Source organism: Coccinella septempunctata, chromosome 7 (assembly GCF_907165205.1).
Source record: "Coccinella septempunctata chromosome 7, icCocSept1.1, whole genome shotgun sequence".
Lineage (NCBI taxonomy): Eukaryota > Metazoa > Arthropoda > Insecta > Coleoptera > Coccinellidae > Coccinella > Coccinella septempunctata.
The window spans coordinates 11778019-11803458 of NC_058195.1; the positions used below are offsets into that span (position 1 = coordinate 11778019).

Sequence of the window (25440 nt, forward strand, 5' to 3'; positions counted from 1 at the left end):
GAATTTCTCACTATATCCCAGATTGTATAAATAAATAAATATCTAATAACCTGTGCGCATTCAATACAGGTTGCTCCAAACTCAAGGTCAAATAGAAAAAGGGTGTTGAGTTTCTATTTCCAGAAACTCCCCAAAGGTTAAACAAAGGATAACGAATTTCAACCTCAAAAAAGTATATTCCTGAACCCCCACAAGGAATTTTGTGTGATCAATATAGTTTTTCTCGTATCATAAGTTTATTTTCCTACAGAGTACAGATTTAGAAAAAAAAAGGATGGCATGGATCGAATGCTCAAGCAATAAACCACCTACATCTAATGCCTATAGTAGGGATTAGAAACAGCCGGTTTTGGAGGTTGTCCAAAAGGTCTATGTGGATCATTATTCGTCACTGGTTGCCTAGGGTACGTAGTACCGTTGTTACGGTAACCAGAACTTCCTGGATAAACCGGATTGGTTGGATAATTCGAGTTTCCATAGGAAGGGTTAACTGGGTTAGTTGGATAACTTGAGTTAGCCCGGTAATTTGGATTATACGGATAACTAGAACCGCCGGTAGTACCAGGACTGTTAGGATAAGTAGGATTGTATGGAGAGCTGGGATTTTTCGGATAACTTGGATTGTTCGGATAATTTGGATTGTTCGGATAACTTGGATTGTTCGGATAACTTGGATTGTTCAGATAACTTGGATTGTTCGGATAAGCAGGCTGTCTAGTATTTTGATTGATTGGATTGTAAGGTCTCGTGTTATTCTGCTGGTTAGGATAGGGACTACTTATGGATCCACCTGGTGTTCCGAAAGGTTGGTGGGGGTTTGATATTGGTTTAGGGTTACCGAAAGGTTGACCAGGATTCGCACCAGGCCTGTAAACGTTGTTGTTCGGGTAGGTTGGGAGCGATGAATTGTAGTTGTAGTTGTTGGGCATGTTGTTGGCACCAGGATATCCAGAATATGACATGTTGTACGGACCTGTACCTATTGGATAGGGCTGGTTGTTGCCGGGTTGTTGATAGGGATATCTGGCACCACTGTTGTAGCTGTTACCCGTTTGTCCAGATACGTAGTTAGTGTAACCGTTCCTGTTGTTGTAGTCAGTAACACCAGTTAGGCTGGGGTACAAACGTGAACCTCCTTGCTGGGAGCCGAATGGAGGACCTGAAGGTAAAGCCATTTTCGTTAATCTTTCCATAGCAAAGTATTATTTTTACTTACTAGTGGAGTCTTCCTCAGCATTGATATATAAGAACAGGCTTATCCAAGTTAGGCACAATATCCACTTCATCACAAAATCCTGAAAACAGGACAATTTAATTGAGGATTATCTGGAAAAATATAGTAGTACAACTTTGAATTTGAATATACAGGATGGATGTTAAGAAACTTGCAATTGGCATATCACCGAAGTTATTAGAGGTTGAAGAAAACATTCAAAATACCAGGTTATCACAACAAAACAACTTCTTCGAACAAGTCAGCCCGGTTTCGATTTTATTCTGAAATCATCTTCAGGGCTCCATATTTGAAATAAGAACGTTGAGAACTTGAGGTGTTTTTGATTCCATCTGTTAAAGACATGACTCAGGCTATTTTGAAACATGTCAACCAACTAAATTATCGAAGAACAAAGGTCTCAAATCTACACTTATTCAAAAATGATTGAATAATACGACAAGTGGGGGGTTGGAATTAGAATTTCCTGTTTGGGGATGGCTATACCGCAAGAGGTTGATCGTGGTGAATGCCTTAAGGTGCCATTATTGTTCCCCTTCTGTGCTTTAGATACACTTTCATTTGTTCTTTCATAACTCTTATGATTTTGGAGAAACGCCATCGGTAAGTTTTTGAAAACCCACTCTGTATAGGTGCTGTAACTGAGATAAATATTCGGAATATTCACATACTTGACTTATTTTAGTTTGCAACGTTTCACTGAACTAAGATCAAATTCTTATTATGATTTCATAAAATCTATGAAATAAACTTGGTCTAAGGATTCAATCAACTCAAGTGCCTTTTTTACAATAACTACTAGAATGTTTTGCCCAACACCTCTATACGACATTTCTTCATAGGCAGATAACTATCTTTAGTATAAGTTGAAAAAAAAATGGGAATCACATGAAAAAATATCAAGTTGAATTTGAAGTAGTTACAAGTTACATACTTGACTTATTTTAGTTTGCAACGTTTCACTGAACTAAGATCAAATTCTTATTATGATTTCATAAAATCTATGAAATAAACTTGGTCTAAGGATTCAATCAACTCAAGTGCCTTTTTTAAAATAACTACTAGAATGTTTTGCCCAACACCTCTATACGACATTTCTTCATAGGCAGATAACTATCTTTAGTATAAGTTGAAAAAAAAATGGGAATCACATGAAAAAATATCAAGTTGAATTTGAAGTAGTTACAAGTTACAGGTTTTTAATCTTCATGTCCCCAGTTGGGTTTGTTTTTACCGTTTTTTACAAAAATTTGAAATGCACAGAAAGACTTTGTTACTATTTCATGAAGGTTGTTTGAACCACGTCTTTTCATGATTGTGTAAAACACTTCAAGATTATCCAAATTCCCAATAATATTTCACACCTAATGAAAAAATATTATTTGTTCAATAAATTCATTCGGTTTCAATTGAATGGCGATTTTTTCAGCGAGCCTAAGGTTAGAAATAAAAATGTAAGTTGTTCGAGCTGAACCTTGCTGATTCACAAATAAACCAACAGGTTTTTCCACATGAAATCTTCTTGGAAAAAGGAATGCGTTATACCTTTTGTATGCTAATATATTTCTCAGTTCATAATGAATGACAGATTTATTGAGTTTTGATATAATTCAATTCGGATTGAAGAATGTTACAATTCTTGATTTCTTATTTTTCTTGCTAGATATTAGGAAAAAAAAATGTACAGGGTGGAAAAATTTCGTTGTCTACTGAAGATATCTCGAGAACTATAGCAGTTAACAGAAAACGAGTGAAACATTCTCTAGCTCTTTTTTCCGAGTAATCTAAATCTGAAAACAGGTCCGGCTTATCATTTCCAGATCTCAAGTTATGAACAAAAATTGAGAAATTGCCATATTCAACAATGATGAATTAGAAATAAATTCATAGGAAAAATGATTCGTCAATCGGTAATTCCGATCACAGAGTATTGAGTCCACGAAAAATAAATGCATATTTTATAGTCGCTATGTTATAACGCCTACCTATTTATTGTCTGTGAAACAGAAAGCAGAAATACGTTCATATTTTTTCGGCAAAAAATTTGCAGCAAGGTCGAATATTTTATTGGGATATTCAGCTAGTCCCATAATTTTCTGTTAATACTTGCATCAAATTATGATCCAGTAATCCAGTATCCACATAAGTCCATTTAATGATTATCGATTGCAACTTCTTCAATATGTATATAATTTATATTTTTTATCGATCCGAAACTAATAGAACAGCTATATCGAATCATTTCTTTATCAGAAAATATGTTAACGCCACTATGACCAAACTAAAGCAATTGAGAATTATCTACGGCATCGAAGAAGAGTAGCTATAGACCAGTTTCGCTCTTATTGAAGCTCATCAGTACCGCATAAATCAACGATGACGACTAGATAAAACATAGGGGGCTAAATTGAGAGCTAACACCCGATACAACCGCAGTAGCGAAGAATAGTAATTCTTCTATGAAGGCATGTTCTGGTTAACTCTCAATCTAGATCCATGGTAGTTCATTTCTTATTGTTGACAATATTGAATTGAATGTTTGGAAAAGAAATATTGAAATAATTTTACAGACTCCAATCATACACATGCTTCCTCTATTAAAAAGAGGGTAGTACTCAAAGCTAGGGTGATGATACAATTTATAAAGGGAGGCCTATTTCAGTATATTGATCCTCAGTATCCTTATGTTCAAGCAATATACAGAGTGATTTATTGACTCGTAAAAATATTTGTATAGTAGTTTCTTGAGGTAAAAAAAACATTTTTTCCCATAACAATTTTTCCGATTCGGCCCTGATAAAAGGATATAGCCATTTTAAGTTTTCATAATGACCTATGCCACCCCTGAAGAAACAAAAGTCCCTTCAGAATAACAGGCTAAATCTATGACTACACATTTGTGGATATTAAACAGAGTTGCATTCAGCCAAAGTACCCAACTTCCCGAATATGACAGACTTTTTATTTTTTAACATCAAATTACTCGAAAACGGCACATTTTACGAGGAAATATAAGGAGTACTTTCATTTTAGAAAATGTTCAAATATTCATTATATAGCGTCCAACTTAGTTCCTTGAATTTTTGGTATTTTTATGGTACGTAATGGTCACAATGAGATAACTGGAAGACGTGGGTAATATCTTGTGTTCGAAAAAGATTAATTAAATAAATGAAAAACTATATTCCGAAATTCATTTTATTCAATAAAGCCGTTTGTGAGATAGAACTTAATATAACATTTCTTATGGTTTTTCAACAGCCTTTATCTTTTAAACCGAGCCGATTCGAAAAAAATGGTAAAGGAAAAAAGTGTTTCTTTTGACCTCAAGAATCTACTGTTAAAATATTAGTCAAATATACACATGAAATTAATTTTGGTACCTATCCTTAGTTTAACTTATCGAATCAGTCGATATCATGCGTCAATCAACGAACCACGGATCATTTATTCGAGGAATTTCTTGAGAACCAGCAACTCATTTCCTGAAACCTGTGGAAAGAAGAATCTTGGAGAGATACCAGAAACGTCCTTCGATAACGTCCTCCCTACAATTTCGGTTTTATGAATGGACCAAACTGGGAATTTCCAAATACTACTATAATTACTTAAGTCAAAATGCTAAGGAAAACCCTATGCGTCAAATTCCGAGTAACGTATGGACAGTCGAACCAGTGTTGCCGCTTCATACAGTTTTTATGAGAACATCTTGCTCTGAGCAGAGCTTGGTAGTACCACTGAGTAATAATCTACAAGGTATAGGTACCTATAACCTATAGCCTGGGGAAGTAAGTAGTATGCCAGTAATTTGTACTCAATAAAACTCAAAGTACTAATTAGGTACTATAGTATACATATTTTTTATTTAGGCAATACTCAGTATAATCTACAGGATATAGGTACCTATAGCCTGTGGAAGTAAGTTGTATGCCGGTAATTTGTACTCAATAAAACTCAAAGTACTAATTATGTACTAGTATACATATTTACATATTTTTCATTTAGGCAATACTCAGTACCTACTCCGAATGAAGTAAGTACCTGTATGTACATTCTAATGTGCACGTTGAGGTTGGAAAGTATTTATTCTCAAAATCTATTGGATTTCGATGTAAAGAGTCTTTAGTCTTTCAGACATTATACTTGAATATATCTAGGAATTTTCTGCTAGTATAGAAGTGAGAAGCTGCCTACCTAGCTTATTCAACAAAATTTAACGCCAGTAGAAGGACTCTTGATAATTCTACCCCTCACAATTATAGGGATGATTTTTTTCTGGTTTGTGAGAAAGAAATCAAATATTGCTCTTTGAGTGCCATCTTAAGGGAGCTGTATCCCAGTAGAGGCTGCTCAAAAAAAATTATATGAAAGACCTACACTATTTTTTTACTTGAATTTGTTGTTGAGCCTTATGAAGAAGTCATCAGAGTGAATAGGAGGTACAAAACCCAGAAATAGAGAGAGCAATAAGGCAATCTTCTGTGCAATGTATATTGCAAAGGCAATTTTTCATTTATGTAATTTCTGGTTTTTCGAGATTGTGGTGGAGAAAACCCATACATTTCAAGGAAAAATATCATATTAAAAATAATCTAGACGATAAAAATGGTACCCTCCTATCCCCACCCCTTTCCAGCACGCTTCGACGCCCAATTGATTGGTCTTTTGTTTTCGGAAATATCGGCAACCAAGCTCGATTTTAATTCAACATCTACCTGTCTTCTGAATAAGTTGATGTGGAATTGCGGTGAAAGTCCTATATGTGAGCAGTCTTACGAAACTGTCCGAAGAAGAGAGACGTGTAATGATTCTATTGACCACGACTGGTGAAACCTGAGTGAAAAATCGTCCATAGGTGGTGGGATTGATGTGAACCCTTTACATTCATGTTAGTTCCAGTTACTCCAAGTGTAAAATTTATAATTCAGGATTCTAATCCCGAAAAAAAGGTAAGCGATCCAGAAAAAATGTTCACGTGTTAAAAACTCCTCAAAAATTTTCCATGAGAGCATAAAAATATCAACAAGCGATTCTGCCTATCCCATTCACACTTTTCAAAAACTTACAAGAAGAATCTTACCTTAATTGCACCGATATCACGACACGAATAATTATTGTATTTGTTTTCAAGCTTATATTGCACTATAATAACATCCTAATGTTGGACACCGAATTGCTTTTAAAATAGACGTGAAGATCTGAGAAGTTTATACAGACTTGGTTTTGTTGATGACCTTCGATAGAACTGAGATAATACGGTCAACTAACATTGAAAACAACTTCTTGAATCATGCGAGGAAGTTGTTGATAAATTGTCTTGTTTCATCTTTGGCTAACATCTTATTATTCTAATCTTGTTGGGGTTTTATTTTTCTCATTCATCGTTAGACAAAAGCTAAGAAAAAGCATCGTTTGAATTTTTGGTAGGTATGTTATAGATGAGTGTCCATAGGCACAATAAATCTTATGACTATTTTTCGTGGTAAAGTGTGTCACAAATTCAATTTTGAGAATTGACAAAACGTGTATGCACTGTGATAATAAGACTCTTCAAAGAGTGTACAAAGTTACGGTGATCTAGCTAGAAAATAGCGATACGTTAACGCCTTATTTTTGAGCTCAGATAGGGGAGCATTCTTTGATGAAGACGTCGCATAGTCATTTCGTATATACAGTGTGAGTGAGCAGTCAAAATTTCCGAAATATTGCTATCAAAGATTAGCCACACATGAATCTTGAGCAAGTTTGTAGATTTCTACATTGGACCAACCTCTTATACTGCATTCTGTAATACGGAGAAATATTACAGCCCCTTCTATCTCAAATGGTGGAATATGTGGGTAACAATGAAACTGAACTTTCAAATGTTTCAAAAGTTTGTAGCCAAATGAGTTCTGAGACTTCTCCTGACATTGGTGGCAATATTTCGGTTTCCTCAAAACATATACAGGGTGAGTCTTTGGAATATACACTTTTTCCAATTCGGCTCGGTCGAAAAGGTACAGGCTGTCGAAAATCTATAAAAAAAATTTCAGTTTCATGAAGGACTTTATCGAATTGAATGATTTTTGGAATATAGTTTTTCATCGATGTGATGAATCTTCCTCCCACATCTTCTAGTTTTTCTTTACGACTATTACATACCATAAAAATACCAGAAAATCAAATAATCCAACTCTTAAAAGTAATTTGACCTATCAATATTGAATATTTGACCATTTTGGAAAATAGAAGTACATATTCCTCATAATTTCTCGTATAACGCGCAGTTCTCAAGTAATTTGATATTCAAGAATAAAAATAATTGCAAAATTCGAAAAATTGGCTGAATGCAACTCTGTTTAAAAGATCCATAGGATTAAACATTGGCTACGTTGTCACAGATTTAGTGTCATAGATTTAGCATGTTACTCTTAAGGGAATTTTGTTATCACTCACTAAAGTGTTCTTTGTCAACGTGGCAACGTTTGAACCGTTTGAACGTTCGGAGAAATTATCAAAATTTTCAGGGTGAAGGGGGAGCTATTACCCTCCACCAACTGGTGGGAAAAGATGATTTCTCGGTCGTAGGTAAAGCTGAAAGGACCGTTTTTTCGAGGTTGGGACGAAAACAAATATTTTTTTTTCGTGAGGGCCGTAGGCCAGACCCACGTATGAGACGAATGGCGAAGGCCCAAGGCCCGATTTAGCCTTCGGCCCTCGCGCCGCAGCTCGAGCTGCGGCCTAGGCAAATCGCGAGGGGCGAAGGCCCGAGCTACGGCAGAGGCGTATCAGCCCGAAAAGATGAATCTACCAATGAAGTTAGATCTATCAATAAAGGTAGATCTCCGGGCTTGAATACTACTTCGTTAACCAAATGGAATGGAAAGAGTGAGAACATGGTATTCTTGAAAAAATTTAAGAGTGAGGTTTCCATGGGTGCCATAACTCATTATGAAAACTAGCTATAACTTTCTATCTAACCAAATCGGGAGAAAGATGATAAAAGAAAAAAGTCTTCCTTCTGATCTCAATAATCTTCTTCTATATAATTATCAAGAATTGAATATAATTTACCTGATATTATTTATTGTGAACTAAAACAAGTTTTTCTAAGAATGTTGGACTGTATATTTTTAACCACCCTGTTTAAGCGAAATGGCTATACTATGCGGCTTTCTAAACATAAAAAAGGAACATTCAATAAAACAAGGAGTTAGCCCTATTGATCTCAATAATCTTCTTCTATATAATTATCAAGAATTGAATATAATTTACCTGATATTATTTATTGTGAACTAAAACAAGTTTTTCTAAGAATGTTGGACTGTATATTTTTAACCACCCTGTTTAAGCGAAATGGCTATACTATGCGGCTTTCTAAACATAAAAAAGGAACATTCAATAAAACAAGGAGTTAGCCCTATTGATCTCAATAATCTTCTTCTATCTAATTATCAAGAATTGAATATAATTTACCTGATATTATTTATTGTGAACTAAAACACGTTTTTCTAAGAATGTTGGACTGTATATTTTTAACTACCCTGTTTAAGCGAAATGGCTATACTATGCGGCCTACTTAACATAAAAAAGGAACATTCAACAAAACAAGGAGTAAGCCCTATTTTCGAAACACCCTGTATCAAAAATTAAGGCGAATTAATTCAATTTCGATCAAGATTGGAGAAGTTCATCTAGGCTAAATCGAATCCTCAATTCTCATCAGAGAACTAAAAAATGCTCAGAAAAGTGAATCCTGAGAAAAAATCATGGATTAATATTTGTTATTGTTTGAAATGAATGTTGAACGATGAACCTATAATGTATTTAAAATATACTTTTGTAATTCGAATAGTTTACTTCCTATACCTATGCTGAATTTGAAACAAGAATATTTTTTAATTGTTAGTTTATATTGTTTTTGAAACGCATTCTTTGAGTAACTATAATTCACTTAAAAACGAAGTACTTGTACTCAAAAAATTCTATCATGCCAAAATTGTTGCTCATGATCGAACCATGGAAAAAGTCGAATGGTTCGCTCAGAATAAGAATAAAGTATTTATTCATTTTGTCAACACCTGTAGATCTGCACGGATTTGAGCGAACCTATGCATTTAAATGAGTTGCGGTCAATACTTCGATAGTGCCTAGTCATAATTGTGGGAAAGTGAGGTTTATTTTTGGAATAAATGTTTGAATTTATGCCAAATCAATTTTAAATTATTCGATAGAGACCCGAGTTGATTTCGAATGAAATATATAGTACAGTTTAGAAAAATTTAGAACCTTTTTTGAAATTCGAGTTTTTGTTTCGTTTGAAAATATGGCTTCATGAGTTTGCTTCGAGGAAATGAAAAGTATGCTGGCCAAAAGGTATCTGATAGACTATCTCTTAAAATTGAGGAATATTAAGAGGGTCCTACACCGTTTCAGTGGTCAGTTAAAAAAAAATGAATATCTCACGCCAGAAACTACTACAATTCATATGGGGTTTCATTATATTTCAATTCAATCAGTTCTTCATCTCGAAAAGTCAGAAATTTTTTTATTCGTCAAGCGGAAAAAAATAAATGAATTTTTTCCTTGAAGAACAGAGATTCATTCATGTTATTAACTTTCCGAGGTGAAATTATCTCTTCTATGAATTTATACATGAAAAAATTTCTCGAAAAGTCCTGCCATTGGCTACAATTCGTATCCTAGTGAAATTGAAAAAAGGGGTTCGTTAAGTGCTGCCATCTTTTCGACGAAAGTGGACACTATCGTAATATTCGTAATATTCTATTTGTCGTTCAAGTGTTCTGGCAAAACCCCACATTCTGGTAGTCCTTCCGCCTTTATGCCTTATATGGATGGCGAAAAAGTCCCGTGGTATAAACTCCCCTTAACATTAACATTTCAGGAGGTTATACTTCAGCAAATATTTTTTCTTCAGTAAAATTGTTTTTTAATCCCCTTACTCCACTTTGATGATAAGTGACAAAGATTGAAATATCTGTTGTTATAACTAGGTTTATTAACAGCTTCCTATTAAATTTTTTCCATGAATAATAACTCTGAATTCAATCGAAGGATTCCGAGCGATTTCTATTTTGTTGTTATTGAATCAACAATTTTAGGAGATTACCAAAAATGACCTGACTCCGAAAAAGTTACAAGAGGAAAAAGTTGTATCAATTTGAAATTCTATTATTTCCATATTTTCCGTAAAATTGACAATATCGCAATATTTTCAAAAAATATTCACTTGAAATATCAAAATTTCGAGAAATCGTACTGGATTACTTTTCCATATCTTTTAAATTGCAACCCGTAGCGTAATAAAAACATATAAGATAAAAAATTACGCATTTATCTGCTCTCAAAGAGACGAATTTTGTCGTGGGTTTTCAAAAATGTATAGAAAGTGCCTCGAGATAAGCTCTGCTTGGATTTGCCGTGTGTGATCACCTTTAATGGTGGGAATCCCAAACCATTACGTGCCGAATAAAATTGACGTCATGAATCTCCGCGTAATCGTGCGTTTTGGGTTCTTGAAAAGGCTTCACACATCTCTGACGTTCACGCAAGCATTTAAATGTATCTTTCTTATAAATTATGCATTGATATCTGCCTATATCTATGTACCTAATCTATTGAAGAAACTTCGGTGAGGTTTGTAGAAATCAAGGAAAGGAATGTCCTTAGCCCATCTCTGTAATAATTTACGTTCGAAATTTGAGAGACACCCTGTATATTGTGTACCATCTAAGGCACTACTGCGTGCAATTTTTGGTTTTATATCAACTCATGAGATTGTTGTATAAAAGTGCAAGTAAAAAATAAAGAGTGTCCCAAAACTAGTGAATAAAACGTCACACCACGATAGAGTAGACCAAATATTATCGAATGACACCAACATTAATTCAACGAAAATGTACCGTTTCCAAAATAATCAGAATTTTATTAAAATACTTAAAGTTGCCGATTTCCGAACAATTTTTCTTAATCACAGGGCCAGTTTGTGAAAAAGGATTTCGATTTTAAATTATATTGAACTAAGATTATTGTTTTATCTCCCCTAATTGAAATTATTTTAAGTAGTTAATCGATAACCTAAGTAAATGTAAATTAAAACAATTGTTTTTTTCTACATGATTTTTATTACTCAGAATAAACCCCCTCTATAGGGGTGATAATATGGGAGGAAAACGCTATCCTTAATCACCAATTGGCCTTATGATTGTAAAAATAGTTCGAAAATCGGCAACTTTAGGTTAAGTTTCTTCAGAAACAGTACATTTTGGCTCAACTAATGTTGGTGTCATTCGATAGTATTTGATCTACTCTATCGTTTGATTCACTAGTTTTGGGACACCCTGTATTTTCAACTATCCGTTATTTTTCTAAAAAAAATTGTAAATCACAAATCAACTAATTACTCATTACCGGTACTCAAGCTAACACTAACATAAAGTATGTTGTATTCGATGCCAAAACTATTTACAGTACACCTATAATTTAAACTAACCAATTAACTTAACTGAGGACATCATTATTCAATATTTTTATTATGAATACTTCACTTCCTAGAAAAGGAGTTTTGAGAATTTGAACCAAACAATCTATTATTAGTACTTGAAAGAGGTTCTCTTTGAAGCAGCACTGTTGTCTGATGCTCGAAAAATATCTGAATCCTGATAGAATGTGAAATATACGTATTTATAGAGAATGTTGTTTTTACAAGAGATTTTTAATGAGAAAGGAAAATTATTATCTAGAAGGTGACCAACGAAACCACAGAAACTTTAGTAGGTTTCAAAGCGAGTATTCCAGATCAAAATGGAAAAAAAATTGTGCTTGGTTTATTTTAAAGGTTCAAAATTGGGAAAAAAATCAAATATTATCAGAAGTATTGATGTGAAATTCGAAATATGTATGATCATAATTAATACATATACAGGGTGACCCACAACAACAACAACAAAATACTGCTATTTTTGAAATTGAACTTTTTTTTCTTTATTTTTCATTTTGGGCACCTTTTCTCTCATTGCAGTTATCTATTGTAGCGCTATCTCGTCATTATTTAAGACGCAACCACCACTTAGAACACAATACATAGTAGCGTCAAATCTGACAACACCGCCCACCAGTTGAAAATTATCTGGTTTTTATCTCACTCGTTCGTTTGCGGGGAGATCCATTCTGTTTCGCGATTAATTCATGAACAACCTAACCTTTACAACAATATCAAAACAGACACCTATATGAGTTATGTTTAGTGGATTTTCCGCTGTGGTTTAGCTTTTTAGTCCCCAACCGCTGGTGAGTTTATTGCTTTAGCCTACCGCCTAACAAAAATACATGTAATTAGAGTTGTATCGGAAAAGATACCTCGACATGTTCAGTTCCAATAGCAAGGTCGAATTTATTTTGTCTTCCGATTGGAACGCAATTTGCGGTGTAGGATGTAAAATACACAACACCTTATAAATTGTCATAGGCGCGTAATTGGTGTTGTTGCATTGCGATGATGCATACAGGAACTCGAGCACGGGTGATCTCTGGAAAATTTCCCATTCGAATTTTGTGAAATTTGGTGTCCATTTCCGTGAAAGTTCTTGGATATGTTAAAGGTGACCATACACTATAAGATTTGAACAGGTATGGCTTCGTTCCAGAGTAATCCACTACTGAATTTGTGCTTCGAAGGAATTGATGGTAAAAAATGTGGAAAACGGTTGGCTATTTTTCAATATATTCAAACTTGAAAAATTAAACAACTATTCACCATCCTTTTATAATTCAAATTGAAGTTAAAGCGCTTTTTAAAGAAAATGGTTTGAATTATCAATAAAATTTTTCAAACGATTGACGCACAGTCTTTCCCGACTAGAGAATGAAATAAAAATAAGATAACATTATATATACCTTCGACAAAATAATTTCACAAGCGCTATCAATACTGTGCCCTATTCACCTACGCTGTTCACCCACCTCTCACGGTACACCAAGTATTTGAGTCTATGTCCAGAATTTGCTTGCATTGATAAACCAGAATATTATCAATATCAATATTTGAATCAAAAATTATAGAGCAGAAAGATAGGAAATGCCCTCATATCTCTAGTACTAAAAACCGACTACATTTTGGTCAGTAAAAACACACTTGACAATGAGATGGCGCTGAAAACGTATTTTCAATACAGAAAAACTGTTTAATAACAGTTTTCTGTTTTATAATTGAGGGGAGCGAAATTCGAATTCTATTCCTTGTATTGAATTTCAATATAGACTTTGTTAAGACCAGAAAACAAACATCCTGAGGACAAAACAAAAATATGGTTTTGTTTTGTGATCTGGACGTTAGTTTTCATCTGAACATTGCTTGGAATCAATTAATATCAATGAAAAACGCTGTTGCATGTGCTATATTTTTATTTGCAATTTTCGAAAAATTTACAGGGCCTGTATGTTAGCCTGTCAGTAAAGTTTCTTTATGCTTTTTTATGATTTCTTTATGATATGGTCTCTTTATGACACAATATATCCAAGCAACAATTTGACAGTCACTCCATATCGTTTCCCATATCGAAATCACCTCTGCGTTTCTGAATATATTGAAGGAATAGCAACTGAGAATCATTGAATGGACCTAAGGTCATAATTTCCCCTTAATGGGCCGAACGGCCCAAGCATCCCTTGCATGAACATGCAAGGGATGCTTTCTGCATACAACAATTTAGATGGATGAACAGTCCTCAATTGACTTGCAGTAAAATGTTTACTGCACATGGAATAGGTAGTAGTGTTTGCTGAAGTCATTGTCTTAACGTCCGGAAAATTTTATCCACTTTGGAGCACTGAAAAAAAAACAATGAATGACCGATTCACATGTTTTAATACTTGCTCTTCCACTTTCCTTAGTGGAGTAAAATTTCGGAAAATACATTATTTGATCCACAGTTCTTCACCATTCAATAATTTTCGAACGATCTTTTGATGTTTTCACCAAGAAATGAGACAAAAATATTCAATAATCAGCAACTAGAATGAGCTAGATAAACAAAAAGCGGTACGAGAATCAAAATATTCAAAACCTCTTTGATCAAAATGGCCATTTGGAATCTTACAAAATTTCAAATTTTCTGCAAATTAATATTTTAACCAGTCCTTACGTCTTAAAAACACCCTCGACACATAGATGGCGCTCACATCATTTTAGTCGTACAGTGACTCGTTAGAGTCACTGTATTTAGACGTACAGTGAATATGGCGGCTTAGAAGCACAGATTTCAATGCCATGATCTCTAATTCGGAATGCGAATTGGCTCACGTCACGTCACGTGACCAAATCCGGCATATTCTTGCAAAAATGTATTTAGTCGCTTCGTTTCTCATCTTTGATTTGAATAATGTATCTTTCAACTATCACAAAGTGATGCGTATAGTTAGATTCTGTGTTATGCACTCATGATTATGATATTTTGACCTAGACCTGTAAGACCTTTTGCTATAAATGTAATTGTAATTTCTTCCAGGTTCCTCTTCTTTCCCAGTTAGACCAATTGGCAAAAATGTTCAACGGCGGCTGCGAAATCCTCCAACCCACATCCATACAAACGCTAGAAAGCAGCCCCAGAGCAAAGCACGACGCCTATGTGAAGATCATAGAACAACCTGCGCCGAAGGCCCTCCGTTTCCGGTATCTGTGCGAGGGCCGATCCGCAGGTTCGATACCGGGAATATCGAGCACCCCGGAAAACAAGACGTTCCCAGCGATCCAAGTGGTAGGATATCAAGGAAGAGCAGTTGTGGTTGTCTCTTGCGTTACGAAAGATCAACCTTATAGGTGATAATTCATTAGATTTATCAAGAAATAGTCTTTCAGCAGTTTTGTGAAACGGGTGGTCGCTAAACAGCTCATCTACGGTCTGGCATCTGTCGATGGTATCTAGATCTATGGTTCTTAATCAGAAACCACAGATCTGTATGCTTACTTGTTGCCATAGACATAGAGACATGGACTGTACCTTCCCTTTCTATCTATGCATGAAATACGGTCAAAAAAAGTATCATCGGGCATGCAGTTGTCTTTTTCTAGAATTTTGATTGGTCCGCACTCACCTCTATGTGAACACAAAAGAGACAGGTGAAGGCCCGACGATAATTTCTCTCTTTCTATAAAATAGCCAATTTCATGCTGGCGTTGCTCAGTCCATGTCCCTATGTCTATGCTTGTTGCTTACAATGCTGCATAGAAATAATCAGATGTATCATTGACCTCAGACTAAATAATTACCTCATTCGTTTTGCTGGTTGGTGTGTAGTGCAGTTCAATGACATGATGCTTGAGATTAAAAATAACGCAACAGTGTAAACCCGGGTTTGCAAATAAAATGCACAATTATTCACCACGCTGTACTATGTGCTGCAAAACGAACGATGTGGATGTCACTGATGCTTAGTTGTCATAAAATAATTTCATCAATACTAGGTATTCTGTTTTCTGCGACAGTGTATTCGGATCAAACCGTCGTATTTCAAGTACATAATTGTCAGTATATAATGCCCATTGACATAGCGAATGGACTAAGCAATACCCGCATGAAAGTGTATGCTCTGTAGTGTAGAAAGAGAGGAAGCTAGGATGCGCCCAATACTTGTCTCTTCTCTATGAACGTAGATGTGAGTGTGGACCAATGAAAATTCTAGGAAAAGACAACAACTGGCCGCATGTCGCTTTCACATTTTTACTGTACAGTCCAACAGGGAATGCTCCGTCCGTTCTCCATGTCTATGATAATGCCGCACATAGCGCAATATGAAGTTGGCCGTAGAATACAGCACAGAGAGTGGATGCCCAGTGGTTGTTTAATTTATAGAATTCAGAGAGTTTTCTTCCAAAATTCAAATGAATTGAAATCAAGAAAGGCACCTTAGAACAAACCTTCTTCTTTTTCACAGTAGTAAATCCATTATCAGAGCAATAATTAAAAAATATCCATATCAAATGACGAAACTCATTTACAGACCTCACCCACACAATCTGGTAGGCCGTGAGGGATGCAAACGTGGAGTATGCACCTTAGAGATTCCAACAGAAACCATGTCGATTCAATTCTGCAACTTGGGCATACAGTGCGTTAAAAAGAAGGAGATTGAATCAGCCTTACGACTCAGAGAAGAAATAAGGGTGGATCCCTTCAGAAGTGAGTTTAATGTTGATGATTGATAGTGCACATAGCTGATAATAAATAAAAGACAACTAGTACGATAGGCTTTTGAATAATATACAGGTTGAGTCTTCTGAGATTCCAGGGAAAAAAAAATACTTTTTCCTATTCGGCACAGCTGAAAGGATACAGACTGTTATAATAGAAATTCGAAGTGAGTTGTACGCTAATAATTATTTGATAATTTTAGAAAACTAAAGTATTCTTCATATTTACTCGTATAATGCGCCGTTTTCTAATAATTTCATATTTAAAAATCTGCGAAATTGGGAACTTTTGCTGAATGCAACTCTATTTAAAAGATCCACAGATGTGTAGTATCATTTAGATCATTTAGATTTAGCTTGTTATTTTGGAAGGAATTTTTCCAGGGGTGGTATAGCTTATTATCAAAACTTAAATAGCCATATCTTTTTGTCTAGGCTAGATCCAAAAAATTGTAAAGAAGAAAATTTTTTTTTACCTCAATAATCTACTGTTGAAATATATGTACAAGTTAAAGACTCACCCTGTATAAATCAGGAAATCTTTGGAATATAATTCAAAACGTTGGACCCTGTACCTATATTATAAATTAATGTAATTGAAGAAAATATATATAAAGATGATGCCGAAAATATGCATCCATCAATATCCTCCAATCTTAAAGAGTAGTAAATAGTTAGTAAACCGTACAAGTATTCAGAAGCAAGAAAATTAGAACAATTTATATCCTTTTGTTCAGTTCATCACTTTTTTTTATTTGGATCTAGAACCATTATGCCTTATGTCTAAACACTTGACTAACTACTTGCTCACTAAACAGGTGTAAATGGGTCACAATTTGTAGAATCAGTAAGAGCATCTAACAGCAAGGAAAGACGTTGTTTTGACTTTAACGTCTACTGCCTGAATATGAAATAACCTAGTAGCTAGGGAGTTCTTTCATGCTTAGCAATTTCAATTTCATCTTGAATAAATAATCAGGAATTAATTTCATATTGCAATTCTTCGTTCCCTCAAAGTAGATATTGTGAATTTCTTTTTAATTTCTATATTATATTTATATGTATAAAATAATTTTTGTATTATATGGTTTAAATATGTTTAGTTCATTATGTTTGGTAGAATAAGGAATGATCCTCCGCACAACCAAATCAATGGTTGATTTTTGTGGTTTATTTTGTTAATTCCCATGATGCATATAGGTAAATTGTCGAGGCAAAACTGTGAACTTTTTGTCATTCTTTGAATTCTTTAATAAATGTTATTATTTTTTCTTTCAGCTGGGTTCAGTCACAGGAATCAACCAACCTCAATCGACCTCAACTCAGTGAGATTATGCTTCCAAGTCTTTCTAGAAGGAGACAAGAAGGGAAAATTCACAGTACCACTAACGCCGGTCGTAAGTGACCCTGTTTTCGACAAAAAAACGGCCTCCGACCTAGTCATCGTCAAGTTGTCACACTGTGTGTGTCCCGCTGACGGAGACAGGACAGAAATCATTCTCCTCTGTGAAAAGGTACGGAAAATCCACGGTAAAAAAAAGAATGTTAAAATGACAACAACAACTTTTCACAGATAACAAAAGAAGATATACAGATCCGATATTACGAAGAACGCGACGGACTTCTAGTCTGGGAGGATTACGGCGAGTTTCAACCGGCTCAGGTCCACAAGCAGGTTGCGATCTGCTTTAAACCTCCCAGGTATCACAACACCGAAATCACGGATCCGGTAAAAGTGTTGGTACAGCTGAAAAGGCCGTCAGATGGGGCTACCAGCGAATCTGTACCTTTCGAGTTCTTACCGGTGATAGACAGGAAGAGGAAAAGACCCAAATTCGACAGTCTGCTCAATCTAACACAAGACTTGATGCTTGGTGGTAGGTTAGCTTGTTTTTATTAAATTTTTCACGCGTTTAACTAACTACTGCCGGATACAGCAGCGAGGGCCGAAGGCCCGAGCTGTCAACAACTTGTCAGCATATGCGTATTTACCAAAAAGGTGGATCTCCTAGCTATACTGATCTACCAATAAAGGTAGATCCACGGGCTTACTGGGTTAATATAGGCTTTGTTTTGGTTCGCACTTGAGACGGTTCCGAATCGGTTCAAAGTAGTGGAGCAGCAATGCTATGGGGAGCTCCACGCATGCTATGCGCGAGCTTACGCTGAATAAATAAATGTGCGACTGTTTTGAACCGTTCTGGAACCATCCTAAAAGCGAACCAAAACAGGCCTATAGTTCAATATAGTAAAAGAATAAGGAACTTAGAATACATAAATGAAGGGAGGGTAAAACGCTCTAAGTGAACCCGCAGGGCTTCAAGGGTACGAGGGCGAAGCCCGAGTTCCCGAGTCCGTTAAACGCCCTTTCCGTAAAGGTATAAAACGTCCAGACAAAGCCATAACGATTTTTGATTCCAGATCAAATTCAAAATTTTATTCAACTTTGTTTAGGATTCAAATGATAACACTTTCCAGAGAATTATCTCATTTATGAAGCCTATTCCTAGGCATTGCTAGGGCATTCAATCCATAGAAGACGTTTATCCGCTCATGTTCATTTTATTTTATTTCATTCGTGAATTATATTTTTTTCTAATTCACTGAGTTGATAAACGTCAACTTAGCCTTATTGGTATGGGTTGTATAATGTCGTTTTTAAACGTCAAAATGAAATAAAATATGTAATTTCAATTAGCTGTAACCGATATGGATTTGATTTTCATGTAAAATATTGGCAATGTCAAAACCATCCATAATAATTGAACAATTTTCGAAACACAATTTTTTATTCCTGCGAAAGCTCAAACGAATTTTTTTTTTACAGCTAACTCTCCGTTCTTGAATATCAAAATGGAACCAAGAGGTGAGTCCAAGAATATTTAGTTAGAATACTTTTTGAATGATAATTTTCCGAGTGGTATATTCTCGATCGACTCGTAACAGTTTTTTGTTGTAAATATTTCTACTCAGACAGGTCCATTAGTATTTCAAGGCCAGTAGTTGGGCAGCCCAATAGGGAAATTCGGGATTTACTCGAGTATGTGAGATTAATATATGGGGAGATACCTTGGGCTCTGTAGAGTACCTCTACCAAAAATTAGACCGGTATATAGGGGAAATTGTATAGTAAAAAAAAAACGATCATCGATACTCGAGCTTGTTAAAAAAAAAGTCTCGTGTACATTCTCGAGCGCGGTGGCTTTTATTCTTAATTTGAAGCTAATGATTCAAGAATAATGGAAAAAATATAATCTGACAGTTTCAGCAAGCCGAAAAAATTTCGATGTTTTAGCACTACAGCTTTTAAACCAGAGGAGATAGACATCTAGTGTTCCTATTTAAAAAAACATAATTTTGGGTCATAGCTTCATAATTAAAAATCCTGCTAAAAAGGCAAGCACGCCAATGTTTTAATTACAGAGCTCTATCATCAGTATTAGAGGAGATATAAATTTATTTCGAATTCGCCATTTTTCCAATTTTCGCTAATAACTCGAAAACAAAAGAAGGTGGCCAAAAATGATTACTACTCTTGTTAGTTTCTCAGAAAAAGGGAACGAGAATGAGGTATCAGATTTTGTCTATCTCCTCTGGTTTAAAAGCTGTAGTGCTGAAACATCGAAATTTGCCCACCCTGTACATTAGACTGGGTTTCTACATTGACCTTGGCCTTTCCCATCTGTGGCTAAGCTCCTCGCCCTTATCACCCTCTAGCTCGAAAACGGTTGAGGGTATGAAAAATTGCTTTCGACTAAAGTTGTATAGAATTTTATTATCTACAACTTTCATAATGAATATAGAAACGATGAGAGGTACGGGAAGAGGGATATTTAGAAAAAATGCCTGTTTATTATCTTCAAACTGTCAGATTAAGAACACTTCCCCTGATTAGTGTGAGATTAATGGGTCAACACGTCTGCAACACCGAGATTAACTATCTGTATGAAAATCTGACACACTCGAGTATGTACAAGCAACGATTTTTTTGCATTTCAAAGGACCGCTGTGACCTTGCGTCACGTCCGAATTGTCAGTCACTTGTAATGTAGCTTCCTTTGGATCCAATTAACATATCCTCTAAAAATCTGACACCTTCGAAAATATTTTTTTGCCATTTTCAATTCTTCCATACGGCCATCCCCACCATGCAAACTGTCAGATTAACATGAATTTATTATCAAAAACACGCATCTACAGTATCTCAATCTGACACGCTCGAGTATGTACACCTGACAATTTTTTTTAACATCTTTGAAAACCTGCAGACGCTTTCCCCACTGCTGAAAGTGCATACATCATAGAACCTTTTTTCTTTCTACAATCTAATCTTCAAAATCCACTAGATCTCCACGACGCTCGATTAAATCCCGATTTAGCATAGTCGGCTCCCTAATTACTGGTTGTACCGTTGAGGTTCAAACCGAAATCAACGTTGAACTCAGCTCAAACTGTCATAATTGAACAGAATTGTCAAATTTAAGCTGGGTTCAATCTTGAACCTAAACTGTGCAACCAGGCCTAAATTGTGTTCCTTCAATATTTCTACAATTGATTCATAGAACCAAGCATACATGCAGAGGGTTTTAAAAGGTGGCTAATTTCTTAACTTTCTTGTCAAAATGAATCATTTCACCAGAAGTGAAGTGAAAAATAACAAGTAAGGGCTTTATTATAATGGCTCAGCAATGAAAGTGTTTCATAACATTCCAAATGAATCTCTTGGTCATCGATAGATTGCTTATTACGAACCCTTTACTCCAGTCGCACTTAATGTGCAGAATTTATAAACCATTAAAAATGAAGACCATGATGAGATTTAAGTGAGGAAGCATGATGTTTTGTAATTACTGGTTGTACCGTTGAGGTTCAAACCGAGGTCAACGTTGAACCCAGCTCAAACTGTCATAATTGAACAGAATTGTCAAATTTGAGCTGGGTTCAATCTTGAACCTAAACTGTGCAACCAGGCCTAAATTGTGTTCCTCCAATATTTCTACAATTGACGAGCATTTATTTGCTGTAAACTGAAGGAACACGAACCATAAGACATACTATAGTTTCAAATTCAAAAATTTTTTCCAGATAATAATTTTCCATGGACTCAAGGAGCACCGATGGATATATCCAACATAATGCCCTCGAACCCAAACCCCCCAAGCTTACCAACCGCCAGCGCACTTCCGCCAATGACCTGGAACCTACCGTACACCCTACAAAACCTTCAGCCAACCCCAACCCAGCCCTCTGCTCAGAACGTAATGGACAGCAACGGCCTGAGGAGTCTATTGGACCTGGACTCCCACAACACGGAACTCAAGCAGATAAACCTCAACTCAGGCGAACTGGGCTCTTTCGAAGCCGCCCTAGACGTCACACACCTCTCAGACACCCTAAACACCAATCTCTCCCTTACCGATATTCAAGTCGGCGGCGATCAGAACATGACGGACAGTCTGACCAGATTAGCGAACAACACGATAGACAGCATCTGTCAAGGAACGAATACCTTCAAGTAGTATCCGATCGGAATTTTCACACAAAATCGGTTGAAATTTTTGGCTGTGCATAATTTTTCCCTCTCGTTTCGATGAAATTGCGTGTTGTTCCCTGTGCGATGAAAATAGGTTGGTAGTTCATCGAGGTGGAATTTTATTCACCTCTATAGTAATCGAACTGTGAATATTTTGTTAAGGAAAACAAGAAAATTGCTCATTTAGATATCCGAACGGCAACCGAAAAAAACATAATTTATACGTAATAATGCTCAGTTACACACTCTTTTCATCACAAAGATGTCTTTTCACGGTGATATTTCCAATTTGAAATAGTTGATTATTGAATTACTCGTCACCCAGTATTTCGAATAGAGATCTCATTTTTTATGTATCAGTTTGTAAAACGTATCAAATGTCTGTACTCAATTGAACTAGATGTGAATAATGGATTCTTCAAACGCTTCTGGAATGATCACAATGAAGGAGAAAAAGGATGGATGAATAAATTATCAGGTATGTGAAAAAAGTATTTAATCATATTTTTCAACAAATTGACAGATTTTTAGGAATATTCGAATTCACGTCTGGGTCAATTTTGTTGAAAAAATTAGTTTATCCACGACCGTTGAATGAAGTGATCATAATATATCCGTTCCCTTTATCATTATGGCATTCATAAATCATCTAGTGATTAATGAGCCACAATTCCCCGATTGTCCATCAAACAATCATTGATCACTTGTTGTTTATGAGCATTAATCACTAATCTATCAAACTTCATGGTCACAAGCATATGGACATCTATGTCAATAATTCTTGTATGGATTATATACAGGGTTTATTTAAAGGTGCCCCTTTTTTTATTTGAAGGTTGAGCTGGTCGAAATAAAGAGTTTCACCAAAAATCACCTATTATATACAAAACTTGAAAAATGACAAAGTTGAGGAAAAAAAATGAAAAATGATTACTGAAATAGATACTAGTACATCCCTAGATCATTAGTTATCTGAATGATCGAAAAGCAATGGGAAAAAACTTATCTTGTGATGACTGACACAGCCATATGGTTTCGTTAAGGATATTGGCTTGTTCGATTTTCACGTGGGAATGAATATGGAAATTTCGATACCAACTGACAAATAAATACTTAGGACCTAGTGCAGAAAAATAGATTATATTAGTTCAAAATATCACCAATAATATTCGCTTGAATTAATCATAAATTTTTTCACAATGATCATAACAATCTTCTTCTTTTTCGAACCCTCCAACAATTGTCGTAGAAATGGAATGAAATAGGGTAACAAAAATAGCACATGGTCAACATGAGCACTTTCAATAAACTACTGTTTCAATTTTCTACACTTTTTTCACCCTAAATCGCACGATACAACAATTTACTCAAGTGACCTATTCCAACTAATCAGATAAACTCGGAATTACTGAACCATTCATTGTCTAGCCATATGCTTATGTTTTGTAGTTCAAATTTAATGAAAGAAGGTCGAACTTTTAGGGGTGGTAGCTCAGTCATCTTGAATATTTTATCAGTTCTACCTGTATATACAGGTTGTTTTCAAAGGTGAGGCTTTTTTTTGACACAAAGTAGAACTCATCAAAATAAGTAGTTTAACCAAGAATTGTCTACATAAAATATCCAAGATGGCTGAGATACAAACAAATTTCACTGAATTTCAAGTACGGGACTGTGGAAGGTGACTCCGGCATCGCAAAAACGAAACAAAACATAACATATGGCTGGACAATGAATGGTTCAGTACCACGTTCATCGGATCAGATGCATCAGGTCACTTTTGGGAGAATCATAATTGTTGTATCGTGCAATTGAGGGCGAAAAAAATGTAAAAAATCGAGGCAGTTTCTTGAAAGTGCTTATGTTGGTTATGTTGAAAAAGTGGTATGATGTTTCCCCATTTCATCCCATTTTTACGACGATTGTTGGAATGTTCGTACAAGTAGATTGTGATGCCCATTGTAAAAAAATTCGTGAAAAATTTAGACGAATCTTATTGATGAGATTTTGAAGTAATATTCTATTTTTTACACTTGTCTCCTAAGTCTCCTAAGTCCTTTTATCAATTGGTATCGAAATGAGCCATTCCATAAAATCGTTAAAGTTACTAAAAATAATTCGGCAATCCTAAGTTTCCACTTTCATTACCACGTAAATATCGAACGAGCCAATATCCTAAAAGAAAACACATGGTCGAATCAGGAGATAAAAGTTTTTTCCACTGCTTTGCGATAATTCAGCTAACAAACGGTATAGGGTCGTATTAAGGTCTATTTCAGTAATCATTTTAAATTTTTTTTCATTTGGAAAATTTTGTATAGGTGATTTTTGGGGAAACGCTTCATTTTGACAAGTTCCACCTTCTGTTGAAAAAACAGCCTCACCTTCAAATACACCCTGTATATGTACTAGTCAAAGACTGCCCCTGTAGATGCGAAATGTCAGAAGTTGGAGTACACATATACAATAGTTTTGAGATATTGAAAATGGGATGAGATATTTTAGAAATAATCTTTTCACAATTGTGTACAGTATTCTACTCCCATATTATGACTAATAATCGGAGGCCCGCGCATTGCAAATCCGGCTCTGGTTGCTACTCATACGTGTACTCAGAGAATTTTTTAGAAAATTTTTAATGATTTCATTTTTACTTAATCAAGGAATGAAAAATTCATTATGATATCTTTAAATAGAGAAGTGGAGTTAATGTCTGAAAATTAAATACAATATATAATTGTCTGCACGCCGTTAACATATTCATTATGATATCGTTGTTTCAGATTGTCCGCCTTCGATGGATAAAATCCTCAAATAATCACCAAATACAGTGATGATTAAGTGAATAATTAGTAAAATGTACAAAGTGAACACCACTAGCACTTCTCAATTGTTTTGATATATGTAGTCTTGGTTGATATATCATATATAGGATCAAAACTGTTCGATTTGATTTGGAATAATGTCAAAATCCAACACCCGCACTCACACATCCTCAGGTTGAGTTTGAACGCCGTTTTAAAGACATCTTATAGTTATACCAGTAATAAAAAAACCTAATTTCACACCAATACCATTCAACTTATTTGATGTGGAACTAATTGCATGTAAATATAATGAAATGTGTGTATATATTTTGTTATAAACATAAATTTGAAGTGTATATATATTTTTTTAATGTTTTATGTGATAATTTTGAGTATAGAATTTTGATACGAAATATATTTTTGTTGAAGATATTTGATATTTTTCGAAACCCGACTGATCTAATGGAGGTTTAGCATGAATCATGGTGATTCATAAAACCAAACATACATACAAGGGGTTTTAAAGGTGGCTAATTTCTTGACTTTCTTGTCAAAATGAATCATTTCACCAGAAGTGAAGTGAAATATAACAAGTAAGGGATTTATTATAATGGCTCAGCAATGCAAGTGTTTCATTACATTCAAAATAAATTTTTTGGTCATCGGTATATTGCTA

The 25440-nt window shown here is 35.1% G+C and overlaps 2 protein-coding genes across 5 annotated transcripts; one reads left to right on the plus strand and one right to left on the minus strand.

Annotated features, from left to right (window-relative positions):
• Positions 1-225: 225 nt before the first annotated feature.
• LOC123317962 (sporozoite surface protein 2-like) lies at positions 226-11791 on the minus strand. Of its 2 annotated transcripts, none has more exons than XM_044904601.1 (3): positions 11730-11791; positions 1217-1295; positions 226-1159 (listed from the first exon to the last, which is right to left on the minus strand). In XM_044904601.1, exons 2-3 carry the CDS (start codon positions 1284-1286, stop codon positions 315-317), a joined length of 915 nt encoding a protein of 304 aa, XP_044760536.1. In that variant the 5' UTR covers positions 1287-1295; positions 11730-11791; the 3' UTR covers positions 226-314. The 2 variants fall into 2 exon arrangements, with proteins under 2 accessions (XP_044760536.1, XP_044760535.1); XM_044904600.1 differs by lacking the exon at positions 11730-11791 and adding an exon at positions 6315-6450.
• LOC123317957 (embryonic polarity protein dorsal-like) lies at positions 5940-25194 on the plus strand. 3 transcript variants are annotated; one of them, XM_044904593.1, is made up of 8 exons: positions 5940-6183; positions 14743-15053; positions 16235-16413; positions 17703-17938; positions 17998-18301; positions 19252-19290; positions 21510-22435; positions 24741-25194. In XM_044904593.1, exons 1-7 carry the CDS (start codon positions 6121-6123, stop codon positions 21941-21943), a joined length of 1566 nt encoding a protein of 521 aa, XP_044760528.1. In that variant the 5' UTR covers positions 5940-6120; the 3' UTR covers positions 21944-22435; positions 24741-25194. The 3 variants fall into 3 exon arrangements, with proteins under 3 accessions (XP_044760528.1, XP_044760529.1, XP_044760530.1); XM_044904594.1 differs by lacking the exon at positions 5940-6183 and adding an exon at positions 12370-12526; XM_044904595.1 differs by lacking the exon at positions 5940-6183 and adding an exon at positions 12843-12865.
• Positions 25195-25440: the final 246 nt, after the last annotated feature.